Source organism: Myxine glutinosa, chromosome 1 (assembly GCF_964187855.1).
Source record: "Myxine glutinosa chromosome 1, kmMyxGlut1.1, whole genome shotgun sequence".
NCBI classification, from domain to species: Eukaryota; Metazoa; Chordata; class Myxini; order Myxiniformes; family Myxinidae; genus Myxine; species Myxine glutinosa.
The window spans coordinates 268,378,980-268,390,170 of NC_136261.1; the positions used below are offsets into that span (position 1 = coordinate 268,378,980).

Genomic DNA, 11,191 nt, shown 5'->3' on the forward strand with positions numbered 1-11,191 from the left:
CTGAAAGTTTTGTCTCAATCGGACATGTGGTTGCTGAGAAAAACGAGGTTTAGCCCAGACGGGCAACCCGAAAACATAATGCCTCCCGCCACCTTCGGTGGAAGAGACATAAAAAAAAAGATACCAAGAAAGTAATTATGATAGACTATTATTTTGATATTTGATCATAGGGACGAATTGTAATAGGCTATTTACAACAATGAAGTACATCAATCATGGCATATTCTTTTCAATTATGAGAAGGATTGTTCAATGATCTGAAGGAAAACAGTGGAAAGTTCAGTCGAGTAATCTTGTTTCTCCACGACAGTGCTCTATTTTGCAACTGTCACCTTGCAACAGCAGACTCATTTACACTTCATTGAAGATGGCCTCCTTCACTATTTATAAACACGAAGCAAATAGTCCCTGGGCTGAGTAGGGTTTACATGCACCCCCCCCCCCCCCCACAACTTAACTTCCCGGGTATGTCCATGTACCCCCCACCCTAGGGGTTAGGAAAAACCATGTTAACAGAAAAAAAACTCATTCCCTCATAGTTTGACCTCTGGTAACCTCATTAGTGATCTCATTTGCATATAACACATCATTGTAAAGAGTGTCCCAGGACAAACATTTTGAGGGATCATATGCAACCATAGGGTGACGAGGTAAAAAGTTATGGCCATTTGAATTTCGCCTACCCCTAATTTTCGGAAATCACTGACACGGGGGGGGTAACATCAAAATATGCGTGGGAGGTACCTTGGGAATGAGTTTTTTTTCTGTTAACATGGTTTTTCCTAACCCCTAGGGTGGGGGGTACATGGACATACCCGGGAAGTTAAGTTGTGGGGGGGGGGGAGGGGGGTGCATGAAAACCCTGAAAGCCCACGGACTAAAAGCATTCATTGATGCATCTACGAGAGTGATGGCAATGGCATGACTAATGTGGAAAAGTACTTCCACTGCAGGGCCACACGAAGAGCTTCCACTACAGCAGCTTACAGTTAGATGTTGAAAGACAAAATGTGATGATATCAAGGGAAGTTGTGATATATTGAAAAGCATATCAATTCCAACCTTCCAAACATTTTTTTGTGAAGGAAACAAACTTAGTTTCCAATATTCTTCGGAACATAACAGTTTGTTTTGTTTCTGAATAATGAAACAGCTTGAGTATTATCTACATATTTTTTTTCTTCTCTCCCTCCCCCCGCCCCCCCCCCCCCGCCCCTGTGATACGACATGTGAAGAAAGACATACAAAAATGCATTTCATGAAAGACATAAAGGAAAACAAGGAATGTGACAACAAAAAACAAAATGTTCAGCCGAACTTCGCATCATTGTTTCAACACTTGCAAGATAATCGGCAGTGGCCAGCATAATTGTAATACTTGTGAATAAAATGAAATCCTTCACATTGTAACATTGTAATTTAATATGTGGCTTCAGCAGGTGAGAGGTAAATGATAATACTTTTTAGCCTGCTTTCCCCACCAAGGTATAATTAAGTCTTCTGACCTGCATTACATGCCAGAATTCATTGTCAAACTCCAAATAACGTATTTGCAGTCTCAGAGCAGGGTATCAGTTCTGTCATGCCTCACATGAAAGATAATCATGTGTTACATTCAACTGATCAAGAACAACAAAATCAGCAAAACTTTTTTTTACAATAAAACCTCACTCCCCCCTCCCATCTCCCAACCCACGATTCCTCACTTTTCTTGTATCAGTAGATTTATTCCTTGGCCTTGTTCAAGTACTTCCAACGAGCAATATCCTTTGGTGATGTGTTTGCCCGGAATGTCTGTACTTCGACCTCGTGTTATGACAAGAAGAGGAGATGAATGATACTTTCATTACACTTCCAGTTGAAGCAATGTATGAGTATCTATTATATAAACTAAAAATTAATAATAATCTCTTGTTGATGAAACCCTTCGTCATGTTCTGTTCCACCTTACTTGCATGGCCACATTATGGATAGCACAACTGATTTATTCTATGTGGTTTTAGGTCTTTTGTATTAAGGCAAATTTAACACATTATTACTTTTTCCGACAGCTGCAGTGATTTCTGACAAATTTCAAGAATGTCTTCTCATTGTTCATTTTGCCCTTTTGGATTATAGTTCCTAAGCCTATTTTAAAGTAAATGGTTTCATCGAGTTTTATGATCCATATATCACACCATCAGTTGAAGATCAGCTGAGGATCTGATGACTGGTGAGCTTTTCACAATAGCTTGATTCATTTCCATGAATTTCCCCTTTTTTACAAGAACATCTCAACATTGTTAGACTTTTCTTGCAGTTTGTTTTATCACCGTGGAACTTAGTCCCACAGCCATTCAGTTAATTGCGGTAGCAGCATCAGTTACCATAATACTTTCACAATACCATTGTGACAAATGTTGAGCAATCCTGCCATTCTGACTTCAAGCTTGTGCTGTGATGACACTCACACCGATGTGTTTCTCTTGAGTGAATGGATACTCATGCGTGTCGGAGATGTAGGGATGGACATGGCACGGCTGACACGTGTACGGATTGACTGGTTATCCATCCAATGGTTCCAGCGTTTCCGAATCGCCATGCGCACCTTGGGTTTAAGGAGAATTGTGGAAGAAAAATAAATGGTACTGTGTTAGATATCACATGTTACTTTGGCATTTGAGATGACAAGTTTAAACGTATCTTAAACCTCAAAAACCAATGTCTCCCATACCTCACACGTCAACACTAAGACATAAGGAAAATAAAATATTCTGTTTGTAAAAGAAGAAAAAAATGCGACTCTACTCAACAATATATACAGTGTATATATAATTATAATATATAATATATTGTTGCGGTTTTGAGAACCCACACAGGTAACATCATTAAAGGTTAAAGGTTGCACCCCATAGATAGGCCACAAGCAACACGTAGGTCACCTTAGGACGTTAGTTATTTCATAGTATGTGTTTAGGATAAGGCCATGTCGAGTAGTTGCATCTGCGTTGTGTAAAATAAATAAGAGTAGGCCCCCCCGTCCATTTTGCAGCCTCCCTCCAAATCGACCTCGTTGGGCGAACTCGCTGGGCTTCTGCTCAAACCGAACTCGCTGGGCTTCTGCTCAAACCGAACACTTTTGGCTTCCGCTCAAACCAGCCCAAAAGCCATGAGGTAAGCACGAAAAGGGGGCGGAGCGCAAGAGGGGAGGTGTGGCCACGTCAAGCAGCCATCAAGGCGGAGCCGGTAAGCCCTCACCAGCCAATCAGGGCTGAGGTGACATCGCCTGACAGGGTGTGGCTGGACATTCCAGAGGGTTCGCTGGGCATGGCAATATAACCCCCTGTGCGAGGCCCCCACCTCAGTTATGAGGAGAAACGTGCTGTGAACAGTTGAGTTATGACGGGAGAGGCGCTGGGTTACGCACCTGAGTTATGAGGGGAGAAGCGCTCGTTGAACAGAGTTTGAGTTGAGGCTTGGTTCGTGTGAGAGTTACGAGAGAGAGAGACGCGTGGTGACAAGCCTTACAAAGGACTGGCGCGCGGCGCGCATTGCAGAGGACTGCAGCGTGAGAAGGACGTTGGTGAAAGGCGCTTGGATTGATCATAACAATACCGGGAGCGCGTATAAAGGCGCTGGTACAAGTATTACATACGATACCTAATCGCCAGCTGACCTTTCCCCCTATATATCATTGTCCGCATTGCGCCTACGCCACGCGGAGAGCTGCCGGCTGTCTTCCACCATCTGCACGGTACGAGTCGGGGACCGGACGAGCTGTGGACCCTTGGACCCTCAACCTGACCATCTACAAACCCCATGTGAGTGACCCTGAGAGTGAGTCTGAGAGAGAACGGGCCCGTGTCCAGGGAATAAGTATAAAACTGTTATTAAGGCTGCCCTGTGTACCTGCTCCTTCTTCTTCATTGTACATTGCTCTTTTTCTTCCTCTTCTTCTTAGTGTAAAAAGTGTATAATAAACCAATCTGTTCTTCCTGGTTTTCCTCTTAATCTGATCATCCTAGTGATTTCTCAATTGGGTAAGCGTGGCACGATTACAACCGATTAGAATCGGGTTTAGTACCTGCTAACGGCCCGAATCGCGGCTCGCTTCGCTCGGCGTGTCCACAAACGCCGTGGTTCTGGCGCGAAGTTATTTCCTCATTTCCGGTCAGCGTTAGTACTTAGGTAATAGGACTAATTCGACCAACAACCCTATTTAACGTTGCCCAGGAAGGACGTTATAGCCCCTGGGGATCGCGTCGGTCAGTAAAAAGACAAGGGGATTAATCCCCCCTTGATAAGGGGAAGGCTGGCATTTGGAGATCCGCAACAATATATATATATATATATACACGTTATATACTAAACATCAAAATAAACTTATCACTTTCATTTTTTGAAATGTGCAGCTTTACAAAAACGTTTCTTCAATTATAATGGCTAATTATGTAACGGGAACTTTGCTTCAATCACCTGGTTGATCAACAATGGCATGCTCTAGTGGTTCTGTATAAGGATCTTTTCCTTTAAATAATGCCCCTCATAATGAAATCCTTCGGTTCTCGTGGTTAGACATTCATTTACTGCTGTCTATAGTCACTCTCGAGGCTTCTGACAGGGAAAACAACAAGAAAATTCAGATGCCACGCCTGACATCTGAACAACGTTTAAGGGCAATTGGGATGCTGAGGCTGGTGTAAGCCAGCAAACAATTGCCCAACGTCTCGGTTGCTCACAGCCTGCAATTTCCAACCTGGCCAGGTGTTACGGTGAAACTGGAACTGTGAATGATGGTCCACGAAGAGGAAGACCACAGGTAACCACCCCAAATCAAGACCGCTGGATTGTGCTGCAGCATCTTCGTGATCGTTTCCGCCCTGCGACGCAAACAGCTGCAGTGACAAAAGGTCACCACAACAACCGCATCAGTGTCTCTACTGTGCGGAGGTGCTTGAGAAGTCGGGGCCTAGTGGCAAGACGTCGTTGCAGAGGTCCAGTGTTGAACACAGTGCATCGGTGGAACAGACTAGGATGGTGTCTGCAGCATCGCCGCTGGGCACAGCAACAGTTGAGTGCAGTCTTGTTCAGCAATGAGTCCAGATTTTGCCTCCATGCTGCTGATAGGTGTCAACGGGTATGGTACAGAGGTGGGGAAAAGTATGCATCATGCTGTATTCGCCAGATCAATCGTTGGGGAGGGCCCAGTGTGATGGTATGGGCCGGCATTTCCACCCGTTTCAGGACACCTCTGGTCGTCATCGAAGGCGATCTCACTGGGCAGCGTTATGTCAATGAAGTTTTGAGACCTCATCTGCTGCCATTTCTCCAGGCTCATCCTGACATCGCAGTTTTCCAGCAGGACAACGCTCGACCCCATGCTGCTCGCCTGACCAACAACTTCCTCCAGGAACAGGGTGTTGAAGTGATGCCTTGGATGCCTTATTCCTCTGACCTTAATCCCATTGAGCATTTATGGGATGAGCTTGGTCGACGTCTTGCATCGAGGAGATCAACAGCCGTTAATCGGCAAATGCTCATTCAAGGCTTGCGGGAGAAGTGGGACAGACCTCCCCAGGACCGCATCAGATGCCTGGTACAGAGCATGCGTCAGAGGTGTACAGCCTGCATCACAGCTCAGGGAGGACACACAGGATATTGAGGACTGCTGTCATTCTGTCCTTGACTGTTAGGAGTGTTGTGTCCATTCCTGTGTCATTTTGTTTTGACTGTATTCAGGTGCGTGCCTTTGTGTTGCAGTGCTGTGACTTTTGTTGCACCACCCCTTGTGATGTTCATGCTTTTTGCTTTTTTGTGATTGAGGCAACCTCTTGTTTATTGACGTGTGTTTAGTAAAGATAGCTGAACTTTACCTGTGTTCAAATATTTTTCATTTTTGCGTGGAGGATTTCAATGATTGTCCTTCTAAAGATTTGATCAGTTTATTTTGATGTTGAGTTGATGTATTACATTTATCTCAAACTTAGGAATTCAAGAGCATAATTCAGACTCCGGTTGACTCAAGAGTTGCCTTTGTGATGGAAAGATATTCATTACCAGTTCTGTGTAAATACTAATTGGGGATAAGGTTGGGAAAGCTGTTGTACAAAGACAATTATCTTTTGGTTCAAGTGACCCTCTGAGAAGATAACGGTTTAATCAGGGATCCCCCATCCCCCAATCTAGCCCCTCCCCACTCCCTGCTCCCTAATCAGTAATTCCTCGAACCCCAATCTACCCCTCCCCAATCCATTATCAGAATTCCTCGTGTCCGGATCTCCTACTTCCTACCCCCTCCCAATGTGAGGACTCAATCAAATATTCTCCATTGTTACTCCCGCCAGGGAGTAATGCATTCACTGGTGTCTGTGTGTGTGTGTGTGTGTGTGTGTGTGTGTGTGTGTGTGTGTGTGTGTGTGTGTGTGTGTGTGTGTGTGTGTGTGTGTGTGTTGGTGTGTTTGTGAACAAGATATCTGGAAAAGTTCTGAACGGATTTGGATGAAAGTTGGTGGGATGATTGCCCTTGGGATAAGGAAGAATTGATTAGTTTTTCGTGAAGCTCAGGATATTATTCCCGATCCAGGAATTTTTTAAAGGATTTTTTTTACCATTGGAAAATAGGGCTCATTTTGTTTTTAACATTATCTTCTATATATTCTATATTTAACATTGTGATATGAAAATAGTTTTCATATTTGTTGTAAATGTAGTTTAAACTCGTGGTTATGCGTTAGAGCGGTGTATTTTTTTTAGCAGCGTCTGCGACATAACGCATTATATCATAATGTTATGTTCACGTCATGGTTTACGACATGGTTGTAACATAACGCATTACATCATGACGTTATGTTCACGTCATGGTTTACGGCATGTTCACGACACCATGACGAATAAACGGCAGTCCGTTGGCCCGCCATCTTGTTGACTTGTTTGTGTCTGAATAACCAAACGTTACATGGTGTCAGAAGTGGTTTTCATCGACGTTCCACTCAAATGTTGTGTTTGTGTCCTTCCCCCTCTCTCCCCATCTTGTCTACCGCTCCCTATGTTATATGTTTTATGTGTCGGTTTGTCTTTCTGTGTGATTAATGTTCGCTCTTTCACGAGCCTCGAACTTGTATACAAAAAAAAAAAAAAAAAAAAAAAAAAATGAAGCGAACGAGTGATGAAAATATCATTCTTATATCTACGTAGACAAGAAAGTCATTTGTGCATTATTGGTCCTCCTTTTGCTCGTTGAAGTTCGCATGCGCCCCGCGAATCCTACAAACACGGGATCCGGCTGCGTCAACCGTCCACGTCGTTGTCAACGCAAGTGAGTTGCACTATTTTGTCGCCATGGCGGATGCTTCAGAAAAGCCACGTATGAACTGGCAAGCGTCAGATCTTGAAAAGGAGTTCAGACGTTTTAAACAACATTGTGTGTTTACGTTCAACGGACCGTTATTCACGGCCACGGAAATTGTCAAAGTAAACTATCTCATGACATACATAGGCGACAAAGGCAGAGAAATTTACAACACATTCACATGGACTCCTGCAACTGAAGGTGTGCCTGCAGAAAATGAAACCTTAACTGGAGTACTTGACAAGTACACTGCATACGTGGCTCCCAAGAAAAATGAAATCAGAGCAACAGTAAACTTCAACAGGCGTAAACAGCTGCCCGGTGAACGCTTTGACAACTTTGTAACTGACCTGCGGCTGCTGGTGACAGACTGTGGATATGGCGTCAACACGGACCGCATGCTGCGGGATGCCATTGTCCTGCGATCCGCTAATCCAGCGGTGACTGAACGTTGCCTTCAGGAAGGAGACGAGCTCACACTGAACAAGGCCACCAGCATCGGTCAGAACTACGAGACCTCACAGGAGAGCTTGCGAGTTATTGCTGCGGACGAAGACAGTAAGGTGTATGCCATTAACAAACAGCAGCCACCCCGTCACAAGACACCCACCAGAAAACAGTGGACAGACAACCAAAACTGCTGGTACTGCGGATACTCATCATCACACTACAAGTGTCCCGCCAGGGAGGCCCCCTGCAAATTCTGTAAGAAGGTAGGCCATTTCGCCCATGTGTGTAGACAGAAGTTGAAAGAGCAGTCAAGATCTGCTGCGCATGCTGTTGATTGTGACTACGAGTCTGATGACACGACCCTGACGCACAGTGTCAACAACATTCATGGAACAAATGCAGCAACAGAATGGTGGACTGATGTCAAGATTGGAACAAAGGTCGTGAAGACACAGATTGACACAGGTGCAACAGTATCCATAATGCCGCTTGAGCTGTTTCACAGTCTAAAGACCCACATGTCATTGTCTGCCACCGATAGCAAGTTAAAGAGTTATTCGGAGCATGACCTTGCTGTTGAGGGATGCATCACATTGCCTGTGACGCACAAACAAAACACTGTTGACGTCAAGTTTTATGTCGTCAGAGTAAAGCAACGACCACTTCTCTCCGGCCAAGCCAGCACAGCACTCGGGTTGATTGAGAGAATTCACAAGGTCAGTGACCTTAGTGATTATCCTGATCTTCTCCACACAACAGGTGTACTGCCAGGCAAGTATTCTCTGAAAATCGACCCCACTGTGCCCCCTGCTGTCCATGGACCACGTCGGCAACCAAAAGCTCTGTACGACAAGGTTAAAGCCAAGCTAATAGAAATGCAAAAAGATGGGCACATTGCTCGTGTCACTGAACCGACAGACTGGGTGAGCTCCATGGTCACCGTAGTTAAGAAAGACAAAATCAGAATCTGCATTGACCCAAAAGACCTGAACAAGGCAATTAGGAGAGAACACTATTACATTCCAACAGTTGAAGAAGTGGTTGCATCAATGATACCAGGTTCAAAGTATTTCTCTGTACTTGACGCCAAATCCGGATTCTTACAGATCCCGCTCACATATGAGTCCAGTCTTCTCACCACCTTCAACACCCCAATTGGCCGTTTCCGTTGGCTGAGGCTCCCTTTCGGGGTCCGATCCGCTCCTGAAATCTACCAGCGTATCATGGACAACATGCTGGAGGGCATTGAAGGCGCTCGTGCCATAATGGACGACATTTTGGTGGCGGGTAGGACCCCAGAGGAACATGACTCCATCATGCGACAAGTTGTCAACAGAGCTACAGCTTTCAACCTCAAACTCAACTTTGACAAATGTCATGTGAAACAATCATCCGTGAAATATGCAGGGCATATTTTGACAGGGAGTGGTCTGAAACCTGATGATGACAAAGTGAGGGCCGTGAAAGCAATGCCAGAGCCCAAGAACAAAGAAGATGTCCGAAGAATACTTGGCTTCATCCAGTATTTGGCAAAATTTCTACCAGAATTAAGTACAGTGGATGCACCACTTCGTGCCTATTGCCCAAAGATGTCCTCTTCCATTGGGACAAACCTCAAGCCGAGAGCTTTGAAAAGATGAAACAGTTGTGCTGCAATGCACCGGTGCTGGCCTATTACGACGCCAAGAAAGGCTGTACCATTCAATGTGATGCCAGCAGTTACGCTCTCGGAGGAGTGCTTCTGCAAGATGACCACCCTGTAGCATATACATCCCGTGCGCTCACACCGACTGAGCAGAGATACTCGCAATTGGAGAAGGAAATGTTGGCCATTGTACATGCCTGCAAGAAGTTCCATTACTACATATTTGGGACATCAAACATCACCGTCGAGTCCGACCACAAGCCGTTGCAGTCAATTCACACCAAGCCCCTACTAGCAGCACCTATGAGGCTACAATCAATGCTCCTGAAGTTGCAGCCGTATGACTTGACAATCACGTACAAACCAGGGAAGGACATTCCACTGGGCGACACCCTGAGCCGTGCTAACCTCCCAGATACTACACCAGAGATGGACATTGAGCTAATCAATATGGTAGACTTCATATCAGTGGTGCCGTCTCGCTACGCGCAGTTCCAGCAGAGAACTGCTGAAGAGTTGAATGAACTGCACACCATGGTTCTGAAAGGATGGCCAGACACCAAAGCTGAAACACCTCACAGCATCCGTGCATACTGGCAGTACCGTGACGAGCTGTCGGTGATGGATGGAATTGTTTACAAAGGCATGAGAATCGTTGTACCCACAACAATGCGGCCAGACATGATGCGACAAATACATGGCTCACACATGGGAATCAGCAAATGCAAACAGAGAGCCCGAGAAGCTCTGTTCTGGCCAGGCATGACTGCACAAATTGAAGACGTCGTCAGTGATTGCCCACAGTGCAGTTTGTACCAAAGTCAGCAGCACGCAGAAACTCTGATGCCCCTGAAAACACCTCTGTTACCTTGGATTGAGGTGGCTGCTGATATCTTCGAATATGAAGGGAATCAATACTTACTCACAACCGACTGTTTCTCCAAATTCATCGAGGTGGATGCTCTGACAAACCTCAGCACAGCAGTCACTGTCAACGCCCTCAAATCACAAATGTGTCGACACGGCATCGCAGAGACACTCAGAACAGATAACGGACCTCAGTTCAGCTCGCAAGAATTTTCCCAGTTTTGTGCTGACTATCACATCAATCACCAGACGTCTTCGCCCCGATACCCTCAGTCAAATGGTGCAGCTGAGAGAGCCATACAGACGGTAAAGCGACTCTGGTCTAAGTGCAGTGATAAACATCTGGCCCTCCTTGACTACAGGACCACGCCGCTGGAAAGTTGCAACATGTCACCTGCCACGCTTTGCATGTCTCGCAGACCCCGCAACCTGCTGCCAACCTCTCGTGAGTTGTTGCGTCCAATTACTCTGAACTGTGATGAGGTCAGGAAGAAGCTCGATCAGAGCAAGGAGAAGCAACGGGTCCACCACGACAAACATGTCCAAAGAGACCTGCCCGCCCTCCTCCCAGGAGACCCAGTAAGGATGACTCCACTCCCAGGTACAAACAACTGGCTGCCTGCAACAGTTGTAGCCCATCACAGTGTGCCCAGATCATATATCGTTGAAAGTAATGGCAGGAAGTATCGCCGAAACAGGAAACACCTCCGCCTCTCAACATACGGTGCTCATCAGCCAAGCTCCACAGCACTGACGTATGCAACCCGGCAACCGACCAGACCGACCCCACACTGTGCTACTGCTCCAGCTGGTCTGCCAGCTCCCAGCTCAGCTCAGACCACACAGCACTGCCCGTGCAGCAGCAGCCTGCACTCTACAGCCCGTACAGGGCAACCCTCGCC

The 11,191-nt window shown here is 45.8% G+C and overlaps 1 protein-coding gene across 1 annotated transcript in view; it reads right to left on the bottom strand.

The window, feature by feature from the left end:
* Window positions 1–2,262: 2,262 nt before the first annotated feature.
* LOC137439711 (corticotropin-releasing factor receptor 2-like) overlaps window positions 2,263–11,191 on the bottom strand; it is a 318,876-nt gene continuing 309,947 nt past the window's right edge. Inside the window, exon 13 of the mRNA XM_078786781.1 lies at window positions 2,263–2,587. Within this exon, the coding sequence (XP_078642907.1) occupies window positions 2,447–2,587 (141 nt within the window). The 3' untranslated portion in view covers window positions 2,263–2,446. The remainder of the gene's footprint in view (window positions 2,588–11,191) is intronic.